The 18,570-nt window shown below is 42.4% G+C and overlaps 1 protein-coding gene across 4 annotated transcripts in view; it reads right to left on the reverse strand.

The window, feature by feature from the left end:
- Positions 1-18,570, reverse strand: part of kctd15b (potassium channel tetramerization domain containing 15b) — a gene marked incomplete at its 5' end in the record, with an annotated part of 32,151 nt that overhangs the window by 3,821 nt on the left and 9,760 nt on the right. For all 4 annotated transcript variants that reach the window (XM_080494556.1, XM_080494555.1, XM_080494554.1 and 1 more), the window contains 2 exons: positions 9,145-9,450; positions 17,197-17,341. In XM_080494556.1, coding sequence (XP_080350682.1) covers positions 9,145-9,450; positions 17,197-17,341 — 451 coding nt within the window. The remainder of the gene's footprint in view (positions 1-9,144; positions 9,451-17,196; positions 17,342-18,570) is intronic.

The raw sequence follows: 18,570 nt of genomic DNA on the forward strand, positions 1-18,570 counted from the left end.
GATAACTGATTCACTTATACAGAAGTCTCTCCTCTCAGTGAGACCTTACAAATACTTGAAACTGATGAAGCTACAAGTTGGAAAGTTTACGTTAAAACACTTTTGCAAGAATGTAAATATGTGAATTTAACAAGACTACAACATCGGCGAACCTCTGGAGGCTCACATATACATCGGTTAGCAACTATCTTTTGGGAGCATGTGAAAGCTTCAAAAATAACAATGGGGATATTTAATCAGTATAATTTATATAATCTGGCTGTTGTGCTAATTTGAGGTTTTTGTTTTTCCATCTTATTAAAAAAACAATCTTAAGTTGCCTGACGGTAACCAGCTTATGAGCATGTGATGTTTGGTAATGATTCTGATGATAGACATCAACAGTCTCACTGTAGCTTTAGATTTTAGCCTTTCCTTAAAAGTTGTGTTTTTACTAGATCAGACCACAACCAGTCCCTTTTTCTCCATCATCATCCCAATGACCCGTAACGAAATTCAGTGATGTCTCATTACCAGAAATTTAAAATTGTACATTTTCAGCTACAGCCCATGTGTGGGTATGGGTAGATATCGTTTTCTGATTTCCATCCATACATCTGCCCGCGTAACATCAACCTCAGATCTTCATGCAGTCACAACATGCACCATGTGTCATTAACCCTCCAACCTTCCTCCAATCACACACGCACAGTGATGGAATAAAACCAGAGGGCACTCCCGACATCACACCACTTCTGCAATATTCATGCCGCTTGTGCTGGATTGGTTACTGAACTGAGGGCATGAGCTCAAAGGGATGAGGGGAGCGGAGTGTGAGTGAGGTGTGTTAAGGGGCCGGAGAGGAGCTCAGTGTGGTGATTACTGGAGCTCCTAATTTGAGTAATGAGGCCGGGGTGAGAGGAGAAGTGAGGTCTGTGAGCCAAACAGAGGGGGAGAGAGGGAGAGCGAGAGGGAGAGACGTGCTGGGAATGGGGATGATGGGGAGGACAAAGTGTTGGAAGCTGCGAGGAAGAAGAAGAGAGGTCGGGATACGGGGAGTGCATGTTCGCCCTCCAGTCTGGGGCATTGATACACACACTCGTCCAAACAGCTCAGACACAAACACGTGAACTCCAACTACACTGCTGTAATCCATGTGGGGTATTTTTTTATTTTTTATTTTTTTTTGGAGAGGGTATATATTTTTAAATCCCAGTGAGAGGGGCGCCGTGTATTTACTTATTCCCCCTTTGCTTTTAATGGAGTGTGCAGCGCATGGAAATGAAAGGTCTCGCCAAGGGCTAACCCTTTCTGCCAGACACTGGAGAAGTTCGCGCAAAACAGCTCGGCTTCTTCAGACGATCACACACACACACACACACACACACACACACACACACACACACACACACACACACACACACACACACACACACACACACACACACACACACACACACACACACACACACACACACACACACACACACACACACACAAACATGCTGACGCAGACACTCATGGCAGATGACCTTTCTAATTATTTGTTCTGTGGCCCCCAATTGAAGGTCTAGAGTGGGGTCTCGAAGGTCTTTTGGCTCTGTCGACTGGAAATTATTTTGAACATAAAAAAGATAAGCCCTGATAAATCCCTCAATAAACACGAGGAGCAATCGGGACACAAGCTGATGAATGCAGATCATAAGAAATGCATTCAGACTTGTTGAGCAGATCAGAAACCCCCTCCCTCGCCACCACCCGTGTCCTGATTAAAACCCAAATGAGGAGCGGCATGCTACTCGTAAGCAGTAAGGACCACTTACAAAAGTTGCCCCCACCCCCTACTCCCTCCCCCCTTTTCGTCCTCTGGCCATACGACGACGACAAACTCTGTAATTTGTGAGACAGAAGGGGCGGCAGACAGCTGATGGTGAGGATGGCTAATTAAGAGACCTGCCCAAGCATCAAACACTCCCAAATCCATGACAGACGACGGAGGAGCCTAACGATTATGGAAATGATATTACATAGCCTTCTTTGATCATTGCATCACATTGCATTTTTTCCCCCCATCATCTCTTAACGCATGTGGGACTCACTGTCATGTTCAGCAATGAATTTGGTCACAGAGGAGAATGGCCTGATCAATAAAGATAGTCTGAAAACACTTTTATCATTAATGCATGGCATCACAAAAGACTTAAGGATATTATTATAGATAGTTGTAACTGACTCAAGGATACTGTAATGACTCCAAGAGGCAGCGAAAAAAACTTTACATTCAGTTTGACACCGTGAATTACTGCCACGGGGGAATAAACACTACACTGAATAATTAAGATGTATCCAAGCAAAAGGTTTCAATGTCCACAGGACAACGTCCTGAAATCAATCCCTGCTGACAACAAAAAGTAATGCACCCTCTTAAAAAGCTAAAACATGTCTGCTCACTTGCTCGCTTCGGAGCTACACACTTGTGACCGCAGGCTTGCAGATCCCAGCTTATGTTGAACTTATGCAGATTTCTCCGCATACTTTCCCATCTCAGTTGGGCAAAACCATAACAAAAAAATGTAGTAACGGTGAGTTGCATGTGAGCTCTCTGATTGGTAGAAGTCTTGTTGACTTCCATGACGACTCCCACGAAATGGAGTTGAAGCTAATTAGCAATCTTTGGCTTTTTTTTAATCCTCTAAATATTCACAACTTTTAGCTCCGAAACTTTTCTTCAGCAAACATGTCATTATTTTTATATTTCTCAACACAAGAAAATCCCAAAAAATCAACAGTATATAGGATATGACAGCACTTAAGCAAAGTTTGAGAGTTCCACCCTGAACTTTATTACTCTGTCTCTCCTCCTTACCCTGTGAGATTGAAGCCGAATAAAAGCGCCTCCTCACCCTCTTCATGCATTTGATAAGTAATAAACCATTCTCACAGTTGCAGGGTCGACTTGGCTGCACAGGGATCTTCCCTTCAAACACACCCGCGCGCACCGCTCGGCGTTTTAACCAGAGCTGCCACTCAATCAAGGGTCGCCATGGGGATGAGGAGGGGATACGTCAGCCTCTAACCTCCCAGCGTCGCGGCAAAGATGGCGAGGCGAGGAATCAAAGTGGATGATGAGTCTCAGGGCTGGAAACCGGAGCACGATGCAATATTGATGGCCACCAGAGTGTGCAGATACACTCGCAACACCTCTCAGGAGGAGCTGCAAGACTCTTGCTCCTGGTGGCACAGGGTTCGAAGCTGATTGACACACACACACACACACACAGAGTGAAGTGTGCGATGGGCGCCACGCGCAGGGGGTCGCTTTTGTTTAACTATGCACAGTCGTTAATATGTGACGAGGAGCATTAACTGCAGTCTCTGCATCGCATCCTCCGCTTATCGCGAGCATCTGGCATAAAAGAGCCGTGAAGCTTCAACTCTTTCTAATTCTCGAAGCCATCTGCCGGCTTTTTTTTTTTTTTTAGGAGTCACAATTGACAAGAACACTTTGACAGTGTGACTTGTCCTTATAGCTCTCGCAGCAAGTCACTATGTTGCTGTAAAGTGACTGGAAGCATTGCAATTCACACTGGATTTGAGTTCAGGAGGGGTGGGGGGTGGGGGGGCACCTGAACACTGAACACTTAACTCCAGCAGTGTAAACACAGCAGACAGGGAGCAGGGGTGTTCTGGGTTAGGTCAGGCCTCACAGGGCCCGTAAGTAGTTCAGACCAAACCGAACACATCTGAGCACATCACACCACATGACTCACTCGGTAACCTTTTCTCGTTCATTTGCGGTCAGTTGGTTCTGCCTTTGTGACACCCAGGCCGTGTGGTAAAATAACCGAACCTACTTATTGACTGTACCAGTGCACTTGTGTAAAATAACTTCTTGAAAGTGCCACCACATACATGAATTTAAAATTCACATTTATAGATTTAAGGAGAGTTTATGAGACTATTAAAATCACTGTGACTCATATGACGCTTCTTTTTTTTATAGTTTAGAAGCGCTGGTAATATATCAGCCACTATATTCACAATGTGTGATGTACATTAAAAAAATGGTGGGGATGTGCACAAACTTGTATTTGATAAATGGACAACCAGCATGAGTGACATGAACTTGTTGTTCTTACACCGTTTACAGGCCTGACAGCTGGCATCGTCTCTTTCCTGAGGAGACAATATAAAAAACTCTTCCCCCATATGATCCAACGGCGTGGCTCCGCAGGAAGCGTCCTACCGAAGCTACCAGTGCTCCAAAACTGTCATCAGCATAAATCATTTGATAATTTATATAAAATAAACTGGACAGAAAGGTCTAATGAGCAGCAACAATATTATTTGTAAGAGGAGTGGATCTTTAGTCAATCTGTGTGGCCACCATCACCTCTGATTAAAAAAATCTAGTTGTTACAATATGAATATTTCTTAGTATTTTCTAATACGTAGAAATATGTCACTCATTTATTGATCACATTATAGCGTGAACACAGTCATATTGCTCGTCGCATTAAATTATTTCACTTCAGACTCAATCATTGCTACTTTTCTCAATTTTTTTGCCATTCAATGTTAATCTTTCATTAGACACACTGGCCCTGATTTCATCCTCTCCACAGCAGATTAATCTGCTTCCCGCGGTTCTGTACCTGCAAAATCCACCACAGTAGGACTACGAGACGGGAGGGGGGGGGGGGGGACCCCAATCAACTGTTCTAATGTCTCAACCTGCTGCTCAGGCCGGCAGAGTGAGACGCACCGCGGAGGCATTTGTGTGGCCTTGTCTGCTCTGATGAGCTGTGCTTTTCGCTCCTCACCCGGCACAGGATTGATGGAGTGGCAGTGTGACATGTAAGAGAGTGTTGCGACGGGTTGCGTTCCCCGCCCGGGCAGCGGCGGGGACAGGGGGCCCTTCTCCGCGACTGCCTTCGCTTGTCACTTTGATGAAGGACGGATTGGCTCTGGACTGATCTGAGTGCTTCATCATGGTGATGTATGGAGGAGCAGCGGGCTCAGCTCCAGTGCTGGGACACACACGCACGAAACTGTGTGTGTGTGTGTGTGTGTGTGTGTGTGTGTCTTTGTAGCTCTTTGGCTAAATGTTTTCCTGCTCTCTCTCTCTCTCTCTCTCTCTCTCTCTCTCTCTCTGTGCCTTTGTGCTGGATCTACATCACAGTGCAGGTGGTTTGCATTAATCCCAAAATTCCATTCATGACTTCATGGAGAATCACTTGCCAAGGTGGAGTTGTTTATTCTCACTCTCTTGTATTTGAATACACAAGTGAATGAACTAAAGACGGGGCCACAGTCACAATATACAATGTAATAGTGTTTGACTTTCCTTCCAATATAATCTTTCTTTTTCAAATGAAACTGAAAGGTACACATTATAGGTCTTTAACTGTAAATAGAAGATGATGTGATCTATTTACTGAAGAAAAGCGTTGAATATCACCGTGCAATAGAGCGAGTGGGATGTATAGTAAGTTTACTGACCTTAGGGATCTTACTTTATCTTTAAGTGAATAAAAAAAAACTCAGAATAAACAAAGAAAATGAGGCTGTTGTACTTAATATGCAGAAAAGTACTGAGAAATGTCAGGTTGTTGTATTGCCACCAAAGTATCACAAGGTCTAGCAGTTTCAAGCCCGAGGCCGGACAGCAGCAGCACCTGAGCTTCGATAAAATCTCTTCAGCGCTCACATCTTACCGAGTGAAAGCAGCACACATCTAAACGTTCTTGTATATTCATCTCTTTTGCAGTCAGGACTTCTTCGTGAAGCAGTCTGGTCAAACAGTAAACAGGTTTCGGGCTACGCTGCATCCACCCTGTGCTCTGTGGGCAGGGTGTGGTCACGTGTGTGTGTGTGTGTGTGTGTGTGTGTGTGTGTGTGTGTGTGGGTGTGTGTGTGTGTGTGTGCGCGTGTTCCCCTGGGTCGGGGTCCAGGCCTGAAATCAGATCACAGGCCCATTGTCTGGCAGGTAAGACAAGGATTATTTTCCTAACCTTCTCATACCTTCACGCAACAATGAAAAAGGACAGAATGAGTAAGTTGTTTAGAAAAAGCTCTCCTTACACCAAAAAACACCTCCATCTGCTCCTCGTGTCCTCATCTACATCGACTCAATGAGCCGGGGCCCTCTGCTGTGCATGCATATGTGTGTGTGTGTGTGTGTGTGTGTGCGTGTGTTTGTACTTTTCATTATTTTCCGAACAGAATATTGTGTGTCTGTGCATCTTAAAGGGGCCGACAGAGGACAGAAACAGGAGTCTGATGCCACATGTAACATAACCTCAACCAATAGAGGCCATATTGTGAGCAGATCATAGCTTGCAGGAACCCTCGGAGCTGCAGCTCCTCACGCTGATAGCAGTCGGTCTGAAAGCATGACGTGATAAATAAAAAAAACCTAAACAATAAAGACTCCTTTCAGATCTCTTCAGTCAGATGTGCTCACATCGCATAACCAGTCTCACTGGTAAACAGAGTGAGAGAGTGTTGTGTTAGTTGATGCGGCCAATTAATTATATTGTAAGTCATTTAAAAATCTATAAAAGAAGTATAAACTGGTTTAGGCTGTTTGAGAAATTGTAAGTATGGTATTAAAAAATGCAATACGTGTATTTCAATCGCCTTGAGCGGTGTTATATTGGAGTCTTTTTAAAAAAAGGAGCTGTGTCTTAAAAAGGAGTAAAGCGTAAATTATGCATATCATTTTCTCCCCCCTTTCCATTTCTCTTCTTCATTTCTTCGCAGGAAAACATGGCCGCAGTCCACGCATGCCTTGTCCCGCTTGCTCGGCTCTCCTCCCTGGAGGTTGTCTCTCCGGCGCCGGCAGGGAGGAGGTGGAGGTGTCAGGGTGCACTGCGGCCCCGCCTGCCAGAGGCTCTCTGCGGTAGCTGGAGGGGTCGGAGGCTCGTTGACGTGTCGGCCCGTCCATGGCTGTGGGCGCTCCGGTGTGTTATATCGAGCTTGTGGTGTGAGACAGTTATATCCACCCACCCTCCTCCTTCGACAACCCGCTTCTCTTCTTCTGCACGCAGACCTCGCCGGGTAACGCAACGGCAAAAGAAGCTTTCTGAAGTTATTTTTTGAACATGAACTGCTCGTCCAGTCAACGTTTATAAAAAGCATTTTCCATATTGGTCGAAAACTTGTTAATGTGAAACAAGAAAAAGCCAATTTTGATCATTGTGGGGTCATAAAAATGTCATTTTCAGTTCCAAGAGCCAATCTGCACTTGAATGTTCATGTGAATTCTTGAACAATATGGAGGGAAATTATTGTATATTTCAATTAACAATACAGTTATTGAGACAGTAATTCACTTTGTTTGTAGACTGGTTCACTGGCCAACAACTAAGACACAGCAACAGTATTTAAAATGATATGAGCAATGGATTAATTTATTTATGTGTTGTGAAAGCAAAAATAGGATTAAAAGATTTTGCAGCAGGATACAGCCATAATAACTAGTTGAACGTTTTAAGAGAACCAAAAACCCTACACACACTGTACTAGTTCTTCTATTATCCCAGATAGAGGCCAGAGGTTGGTGAGATGCAGTACAAGTGACCTCAGATGGAGCAACTGGGCTTAAAGATAAAGGTTTTTTTCAAGGTGTAGTTTCAGCTTTAATTAAGTGAATACAATCTGAGTAAATAACAGCCTTTTATCGTGACTCATCTCTGGGAAATATGCTCCAAAGTCTGACTGAAACAAGGAGTGCAGAGTGACAGTCACAGCTATGCACGTCGGCCAGGTGTTTAGGTGTGTATGAAAGAGTTGACAGGTGGTGGTGAGAAATGGCTTGCTTGCTCAGCAGAATTCTTTGCTGTATAAATAAAGGATTTAAAAAAAAAAAAAAAAAGTGTTGTGCAGTCATGTTGGTCATGTTGACTGACTCTTTCAAAAAGTTTCTCTGTGGAATCTGCGTCCTGTGGCTGACGACAAGAAATGAAATGATCCCGTACATTTTAGCACACGGCACTGTGCAACGGAGTTGCTGCGTTACACGGAAACACGCAAAACAATGATCTCTCAACTGTGGATGGATTTCATAGGCCTCATATGAGATGAATCGGGAAATATCTCAAGGTCATTGGATTTCTTCAGTTCTATTTCCAGCAGCAGCAGCAGCAGCCATGAGTGAACATATTGATGACACAGATTGCTGTGAGACTCCTTCTTTCACTTCTTTATAACTTTGCGCAGCTGCCCGTCTCATCCTTAAGTGTTCGGTTCATTTCAGGCATTAAATCTGCTGCTCGAGTGCCACTTAAGAGTTAGTTACTGTATACGTCTGTTTAAGTATTCAAACCCACATCCTGCTTATTAATGACAGCGCTGTCGCAACCGTCAAGTGTTATTAAAATAGTTGACTTTTTGTTTTGATGATTAGTAGCTTTCCCAGGCTTTTGTTGTATGTACTTCTTTGTGTGTAGTTTTATTCCTCTGTTCAGGATATTTCTCTGTTGGTAGTGAAATGCACAGCATAAAGCTCAGACTTGCTCCGAGTTTAATTTTATCCCAATCATCTCAGTGTTCAGGACAAGTCTGTGTGCCTGAAGCACAACTAGCCCTTTTCACCTTCAAACTACAGAGAGAATGCAGATATCTGCACATATTCACGGGACAACAGCACAAAGTGAAGTGCACCACTGGAAGTGACTTTGCGTCGGGTAGGAGGATGCATTTTCCCAAAGCTCCAGACTGTTCGTTATTAATCAATCAGGTTTTTGTTTTTTTGAAAGTGCAATCTTAAAAATGCATCTTGAAGACTTAAACAATAACATGTCCTTGTAAGTATTTAATTTTGCCCTGTTGAGCTAAATTGCTGAGAACATTTCTAAATTATGGACTCTTTGAAACTAAAAATCAAGCAGTCGGACTTTCAAAATCTCTGTGTATCTTCAGAAACTGACAGCAGCACTATCAGCCAGCAGGAAAGAGACAAACAGCCTCAGAGATGAATAAATAACTGTCTTTACAAAACAAGCTTGTGAAGCCTAATCAAAGCTCACCTTGGTACATCAGACTTGTACATTTTTACAGTCTTGTTTTGCATTTGGAACATTTTAGAGTAATTAAGGGGATTCTTTCTGTGACCGTGTCTCTAAATCTACAACACTGCATGAACACTGCGGCGCTGGTTACCTGGACTGAGTTGAGCCTGCAGTAGCCATTGAGGGGGAAGCGGATGACGTGTGTTGGGTCCTGGTTCCAGCCAGCGTTGACTGAGTTGCACATAACGTCTCCAGTCTCGGGGAAGATCTCCTCTATGAGGACCTTCTCCCCACTCAGGGCGATCCTCTCACCCAGGTCGGGCGTGACGCGCACCACGAGACAGTCGCAGGGCTGTGCCATCCGCCGCTGCTCCCGCTCCTGCTTCCAGCGCTCCAGCTCCTTTATCATGGGCATCAGCTGGTAATAGCGCGCCTCCTCGTAGAGCAGGTGAAAGTCCTGTAGAGCAGATGAGAGCAGTGACTTTGCGTGTGTGTTACAGACCTCTTGGCTATATGTGTGACTAACACACTGTGACTTTCGCTACATTACATCTCATCACCAAGGTCATGAAGACAAACCCTGCACATATACAGTACTGTGAAACATTAAGATGACAGTAGAGGGTATGTTTGAGGGGGTTCTAGTGGCTCCCCGGCAGCAGTTAATGATAAAATGTCCTTGAGCGAGACACTTAACCTCTAATTACTCCAGAAGTAGTGCCTGGATATGTCTGCCCTTTGACCCTTTTGCTGTAGTGAAACATTAACTGTGCACCACAGCCATACATCAGGAACACACAACTACCTGCATGCTGATGGATACATGTCCTGCAATGTTAAATGTATTTCGCTTGGTTAAAGTCCTTGTGTCTTGTTATATTTCCAAGGAATCCAAGATGTATGTTTACCATCCACGCATTATACATGCATGATGCAAAATGATGCAAACTGACAAAATTATGCAAAATGACAATTTTTTTGCATGTATTTTTGAACTATTGTTTTATAACATGTTGCATCATGTGAATGGATTGAGGATTCTATATTCCCCAACTGCAATTCGTCAGTGCTAAAAATCATTTAAAAACATTCATATTGTGCAGCACCTCACAACAACATAATTTATGTTGCTGTCCTGTCTGCAGTGTCTCCTAAAAGGTCACTTACTGCTCAACTCAATAAACTATTCAAAACTTTAGTGGGTTTTTTTGTTGTTTTTTGCCAAAATGTAGCATGTCGGGTGCTGCACTCACAGCAAATCAAAGTATATCATGCCAGAAATTGGATGTTGTCCCAGGTTAAGAAAATAAATCTTATATATGTATCGCATAATCACATCATTTGTGAAACAGAACCTACTGAGTTTCACTATGCAGACAACAAATTGGTTCAGCTTGTGGGGAGTGTGCATTAACTTTAAAAACAAAAACACCTAAATTACAGAGAGAACAAGTATTTATAGTTAAGTGCTGGGAAAAAATACTGTATGTTTTACTTCTGTTGTCATGAAGCATGATAATACATTTTTGGTGACATAATAAAAACCTTCTGACCAAGTGTCCTACAAATGAAGTCAATTCAACACTGAACACCAAGATGCAATGTTGTATCAAGTACATGTAGTATTTACAGTGTTGGATTCTGCCATGCTAAATAACAATATGTGGGACCGAATGCAGTCAGGAATCCAAGTGTTGATGGGAATAGTCCTGAATGTCCCCTGCTTAGTGCTTCAGCCAGTGTACAAGAGAGTGGAATTCCACTTTTATTTTTTTAATTTGCAAAATGAACCACATCTCAGGAGGAACCAGATGTGGGTCCATTGATTTCTAAAGGAATAAGTGGCTAGAAATATGTTCATACCTTAAAAAGACACTCGTCACAATTTAAATTGCTGTTGTATCAAAAAACCTACGATTTTTGCGTAGCTGAATTATTGACACAATTTTTGTGTAAATGCTGGAGTAACCTTCAAATTCAAATGCAAAAAACAAAAAAAACAAAAAAAAATGACCTTTGTTTGTCCTTGTGAAGTTCAAGATAAAACATTTAATCTGTTTCCCATGTAACACAGTGTCTGAAGAGAAGAACACACCAAGATCAGCAATGGCCTCTGAGCAGCAGGACAACACTCTCAATAAACAAAGCATAGCCACGCTGCCGCTCTCCTCCACAGTAGCTCTTGGCAGAGCCGCGCTAGCCTTTAGCATGTTTCAGTGAGCCGACTCCAGAAAGGCCGTCAGTGGGGCTCCAGTGAAGTGGGATGGTGCATTCCTGTGTGCAGACAGTCTGCAGCAGATTGCCTGCCTCTCCCTCCTGGGCAGGGCTTGCTGGGGGCCATTTGCCCTGACGCTCTTGCCTCTAATTTCCCACAAGACCAGATGGCACCATCATTCACCGCTACCATAGAAAATACGGGGAGGGGTGGGCGGAGGTTTCAGACAGGAGGTGAGGAAAAAGATATGTGCAAGTGAACATGAGGACAATCGGGAAGCTTTTTTTTTTTTTTCAAAATATAAGCGTATTCCTCACATGGAGGGAGTTTTATGTTAATGAGGCTTGTGGCCCGATGTTAAGCTCCTATTAGAACAAGATTTAATTAGGTTACACCTAAATGCTGCAAATCTCTTTGTTAAACAATCAGTAATTAATCAATCTGTGTTCAGATTAGTGCTTCACAGTGACAAACAATGACAGTTTAATTCATTCTTAGTTCATGAAGTGTCATCACTGACATTTAAAGTTTGTTCTGCGCGCGCCTTTTTAGCTCCTGGCTATGCGTACATGCTTATAGTTTGTGAACGCTGTCGAGTCAAAGTATCACAATGGAGCCCCGAATACCATTGGAAAGTCTAAAGACTCTGTGTGTTTCTGCAAAAACAACATATGTTTCATATAGGCTGCATCATTGGTGGCTGAGGGTGCCAGGGCTGCCAGGGAGCCCTGATCTAAAGAGAGCTTTTCCCTTTTTCCTTTCTGCGGACCACTGCTGGGCACAGAAACAGAGCATGGCAGCAAACAGCATATTCATTAACCCCGCTGCTTCAGTCAGACTCTTTAGCCTTGAAAAGCCTCCCTCACTGTTTTAGCCCTTCATCTAAACTGCGCCTTCATCTGAGGCGTGTGAACGACACCCCAAATACAACTCCATCTGGACGAAGCGTTGACGCAACACATCTTAAGCTGGCAGTCTAATATTTAAGATTTCAGAATGTGAAAGAAGGGGTGGGGGTGGAGGTCCTTCATTCCCTTTTTCGCTCCCTTTTCTCACTGTCTTTTTTTCCCTTTTTTTTCTACTTCTGGCCTTCTTGCTGCAGCTGACAAAACTCATACTGAGACGCTTCCCTTCGGGCAGCTCTCTGTATCAAAGTGTAGCTCCTCATCCTTCACAGGTCTGAAGCCATGGATGGATATGTTTTTAACAGGGGTCTGTCTGCGAGGCACTTTAGTCATCCTGTGCAGCGCACAAAACAACAGCGTAATCCTAAGCACTGAGGTGAGGATGAGAAGGAGACGGGGCCAACAGCTCCGTCCTGGTAGCTGCTGCTGCTGCTGCTGCTGCTGCTGCTGCTGCTGCTGCTGCTGCTGCTGCTGCTGCTGCTGCCAGCTCTACGAGACAATTCATCCCCCAATCCCGTGTCCAGACAGCTCGTTTGAGCTTCAAAATAATGATCCGACCTGATCGCCCACTGGCAAGGCAACATTTCAGGGAAGGACAGAGGGGGAGAGAGAGAGAGAGAGAGAGAGAGAGAGAGAGAGAGAGAGAGAGAGAGAGAGAGAGAGAGAGAGAGAGAGAGAGAGGAGAAGAAGAAAATTATGGAAAATGTCACTATGTCAGAGTGTGAGGACTGATGAAGACTTAACTATTCTTTAGACTAAAAAAGAAAGAACGCTATATCCACAAGTGTGGAGGTTCCTGGGTTGTTGAGTAAACAATTTGTTGAGGAAAAGTTATACCTCAAGCACAACAACCTATTAAATCCTAACATCTGATACCTAAACAAAGACAAAAACTGCAATTTAGATGCTTAAACAGTGTGACACACCAACTATCTATGGAGCTGGTACTGGTTTATAGCCATGCCCTGAATATGACTGCGCATTGCTTACACTCTCCTGATTAATCGTAGTTTGAATAATGAGATGAGGGTGGATATTAATAGTGAATATTTTGTTCCACTGAAGTAGGCTGAAACATTTCTTTTTCCTATTCTGCTCAGACTTTCACATTGATTTAGCAAAACACACAGCGCCGTGGCTGCCAGCAGCAGAACAGACCCAGCCCTCGGGCGACGGCAAGCCTGATTGTGCTCAGATAAGGACATGCTCAATTCCGCCTCGCACTATTTGCATTTTTTTTCTTTCTCCTCCTTCCCTCTCCGAGGCTTCACGCAAATTGAAAGGTATGCAGATCAACACGGGCTTATGCGAGGGGATCGTAATGAGTCGCAACAATGAAGTCCGACGCATTCTTCTCAACGGTGCTCCCTGATTGGACTGTCAAGGCTTCACAGAGAGGACAGAGGGAGCGAGGGAGGGCTGGGGAAACATGAATACGAAAGGAAAAACTAATCGGTTCTGAGTCAGCCCATCATTTGCCAAAATATGCAGGGCTTTCATTTCACGATGTGTTGTCTGAGGTTTGGCTCTGGTTGAGAGTATCCGTGGGGCCTGGAGAGTTTGCCCCCCCGGCTCCCAGCAGCTCGGCCTCGCCTTGTTACCTCGTACAGAATGATGAACAAGTGCCAGCCCAGGGAAAAGGTCACCTCAGTTAAGGTGGAGTAGAAGTGAAGAGGAGAATATACCTCGGAAACAGTATCACTGAATAAAAACCTTGAGACGGAAGCAGCTGTGGGCTGAATGTATAATCATCCCGACAGTGCCACATACTGTATGCCTGTGTGGGCACTTGTTGGGCGAGACTAACTCGCCAGTAATGGTGAAAATACACATTTTTTTAAATGTATTTTTTTTTTAATACACGATCTTTAACACTACGGTGGATTTTAACGTCGTAACGATCCAACGACAGATGATCACTGACCTCTGCACGTCACTGCAGCATTTTCAGTGTCGTTCACCTTTTCTTTTTTCTCTCTCTCGGTTTTGGTTTTACAGCCTTTAACGACAAATTGCCTTTTTGGTTTACTCTGCTCGGTTTCATCAGCCTCATTTTCAGCAGCAGCAGGCAGCTATTTTCAGTTAGAAAAGGGAAGGAAAAAAATCTGATACACCAACTAGATGCAATCTGGCCAGAAGCAAACAGCAGGCAGACAAAGTTAGCTACGAGCCTGTGAACACAGTGAAGCATTTAGCAGCTAAATAGACAGGTTTTTTTTTTTGGTGGATATATTTGTCCTCCGTCTGGCAGGTGTCCAGAGACTTCACATACATACTAATGCCGCTCACATTTGCAAACATGTTCTCCATGTTTCAACTGTAATAGCACAAACGATTTAACAGTTTTACTCTATTAGGACGGGCTCTGTACAGACGTTCTGTCTCTCGTGGGAAAAGCCTCTTAAATTTCTCTACATTTTCTTTTAATTTGCAGTAAAGATAAGAAATATCAGAAGTCAGAGTTCCTGTTCATTGCTCACATGACTGATATTTTACGAGCATCAGTGAAACTAAATTGTGAGACGAGTACACACTGTACATAAACTCAGACGTTGAATTGTTCTCCAGTGTACAGAAAGTGAGGAGAGGGAAGTGGCAGGACTTCAACAGCTGGGGAAATGAGAAACCCTATTTATATTAATATTGTGGCTGTAGCATTGCCAAACAAATGTGCAATGAATGAATGTTTCTTTGTTGTTGTTGTTGTTTTTTTCTAAAGATACCTTCCACTTTTACGATCTGGCAATTCTTTAATCAGTGAGCAGATGGTCAAACTGCAGAGGTATATAGTAATGACTATTGTTTCAGAGCAGAGATGAACAACCTCTGGTCTGTGAGCTACATGCAGCACCCGTCCCAAACTTTTGCACACAGGAGCCAATTTGGAAAACATTATATAGCATTTTCCTTCATAGGCGGTAAGAGTGCAGATTGTCATTGTAACTATTTTCATATTGACCTACTCAGTATTTAAAGTAGGACATTAAAAAGTAAATTAAAACTTTTCTGAATTTACTAACCATGCCTCCTGTATATACTTGTAAAACACATTCTGTGTCCCAATCTGGCCCCCCAGTAGTGAGTATGAAATGCTTGTGGCTCTCACATCATCAAAGTTGCTCTATCTGCCATAAAGCACATGGTAATGAAGCTATTTATCTCATTTTTAGCCATTCTTAATTTTCGAAAAATCATGAACAGTCTCACAGTAAAGGCAAATCCTGTTGAAAGGATACAAATTAAAGTGTTAAATCAATTTAAAGTGAGTTAGGATTGCTGTTATCAGAAAATCAGACAGAAGAATTCAAAAGTTTTGGACACTGTAAATGTTGACAGAGGGAAACAAATGTCATGATTATAGGTTAGACCTGCAACATCACAGCTAAAAGATCTCAGAACAACATATAAACTGTCAACTTTTTACAGTGTTTATTATGGTCAGTCTTCCAACGTGTGCCTCTATTTCATATAGCAAATGAATAATCCAATCATTCAAAATGCTTTTGAATTATCTGTTCAAGTTTGATAATATGACAGCTTCACTTATCTTTATATCTGGAGAAGTGTTTTTCCTGCATTGGATCAACTACTTGTAAACTCTAGCAACAATGATCATCTTGGTGTCACTGTGCTCGATCGAACATTTGCTAGATTTTAAGAGGAAGAGAAAAAAACTAAACAGAGCAGCAACGGATCCTGAAAATCCACAGCTACTAACAAAATAAAAACAATTCGTGTAGTTCAACAAAAATACATAAAAACCATCCATATTTCCTGCTTGCGGCTCGATGTGTTATCAGCCAACATATCTCATAATAAAAACACCAATTGGATATATTTGCCTCCCCTGTATGAAAACCTAGAGTTTGTATGTATGCCTGGATATCCGCATTATTGAACTGGAAAGCATTTGTTTTGATGCCACAAACACAATCTTTTAACCTTTACATACTGATCACGAGTATCGCCTCATTGTAAGTGTCTGCACTGAATGCTGAACAAAAGATCTATTTAGAATGTGTAAACAGCCCCATGTTATCAATAAACTGGTGATCAATCCTGAATGAACACGTCGGAGAGCAGACAGAGTGTATTCTTCCAGTTTTTACAATACAAGTTTTTAGAGAACAGCATCTGTTATCACACAATATCATGACATGAAAACAACTGATTGTCAAATCTGAGCATCACTGTTGTGGTACAGAAGATTTCCAGGAACATCCCGGTCTAAAATCTGATTTGACCCTCGCTATTGGATCTGAAATCCATCTCAACAGATGTGGGTCAAATTTGACGCAGAACAGCCTCAGTCTACATGATTTTGTACCACCCGAAAAAAAAAATTGGGTATTTGGATTAACTCAAAAGTCAACACGCTAAAAAACAAATCCCATTTCGGGAATTTTTGTTTTTCTGCTGTGAAGTGAAAAAAAAAAAAACAAGTTTAATATTGACTCTGACCAGGTTAATTATTCTAAACAGCTCTTAAACCAGAGAATAAATTAGAAAGTGAAGGTTTCGTGCACAGATACGCATGTAGCGTATATAAAACTGCACCAGCACTCATAAGTCCTGGTCAGACTCTGAGCAGATGGCGGTGTATGGTTGTATTTCACCTGGGCTCACCTCTATAGAAACAACTGTGGGTGAAAAACTACAGCTCAGGGCTTTGGCACACACATCACCAGGTCATGTTAGTCAGTTTGCATTCCTACAAGTGTACACTATGGCTCAGAGCTTTTTCTCCTTCTTCTCCTGCAAAGTTTCCTAATTATTGCTTGTGCTTATGATACCAGTAATTAATGTGCTGAATGGGAAGACGGTGAGTTAGCGTTAGGTATTGTGAAAACAGAAAGTGACTCTACTGGTATCAGGTCTATTTTATAAACATGCAGCTCACAAACCGACAGGTAACAGATAGAAGCATATTCACACTTGGAAAATACAAAAAAACAACAACATTGTCTTGGCAAATGGCTTTACATTCTGCAGGTTTTGTTTTTATGTTGTATTGCTCAAGCTGTGCGAGTCAAAAGTACAGACAAGTACACACAATGCAGTATGCTGTGGTGTGGATATATACCTTGAAGTCATCTGGAAGGAGCAATTTGCTGGTCCTGAGGAAACTGAGAATGTAGCGGAATATCTCGCCGTCTCGATCTATGAAGTAGTGCTGCTTCAAGCTGTCCAGCACGATGGGCTCGGTGCCATTGAACAGACGACTGATTCTGAAAATTGAAATACACACACACACACACACACACGCACACACACACACAGACATGAATGCACGCACAGGCAGCAGCACACACAAACACAAACCACATAATGGAATGAGCCAGCTCCCTTCAAATGCATGAAACAATTACCCTCCATTTATTTTTCAATTTTATTAGCACTAAGCTTGAAATGCATTAGCATCCCAGGTTGAAACAAGGGGCTTAAGGCACCGTTCCTCCATCCCAGACTTGTTTGAAGTGTCCCTTCTGCAGCGAGATTACAACAACACATGCGCTTGCTGCTTGTACTTACAGAAATTAATGGCATGAATGTAGCATTACAGCTCTATTATTCCGTCTGTCAGAGGGGGTGGAAATGAAAAAGAGGGAAACAGTGAAGGGCCAAATATTAATGTGCGGGGCAACACATGAAAAAAAAAAAAGAAAAGATATTTCACTTTTACAATTTGACTCCATTATGAATTTGAGAGAAATTTGGACAGCTGCAGTCATAATATATGCAAAGGTTGTCAGCAACAAAGTGAGGATTTGTTTGTATGACAGACAGAAAATTCTCTCGATGTATGACTTTTTTTTAAATTGATGAAAATGTTTAATTCATGTGAATAGCAGGTGAAAAACTCATCTCTTTTTCTTGTAGTTCTTTTTTTGCACGTGTTTGTCCTTATTTGTTTTGCCCAATTATTAATTTGCCATTTATCTGTTTGCAGCACTTTGTTGTGTATGAATCTGGAGGAAAAGGTGCTTTATAAATAAAGTTTGATTAATTGGATGAGTGACCTTAATGCAGCTCAAATGGCAAGAAAATGAACATCTAACCTTAGAATAACTCTACTGTGGATGAGCACAGTTGTGATGCTTTGAATTCTGTATATTTGATTAGAAAACACAAGCTGATGTCTGAACAGTGGAATTATTTTAAAACAATGTAATTATCTGTAAAAATGCAATGAAACGCAATGTTAAAAGGTTTCAAATGAAGATTGCTGGGAATTAGTCTACAATACATTTAGGGCATCAATTCATGGGACAATGCTCCTTTTTCAGCACTTTGTTAGATTGACATTTCTTTGGAGATGAAATCAAAAACAAAAGTGAAGTCAGTGCAGTCCTACAGGAAGAATAATGTCCATCAGTGTCACACATTTAATACAAATAATTACGTTATAAGAAAGTCACAGGTAGAAGTGTTTGCAGTCACTCAGTCAACATGTAGA

This window comes from Blennius ocellaris (genome assembly GCF_963422515.1).
Source record: "Blennius ocellaris genome assembly, chromosome: 1".
NCBI classification, from domain to species: Eukaryota; Metazoa; Chordata; class Actinopteri; order Blenniiformes; family Blenniidae; genus Blennius; species Blennius ocellaris.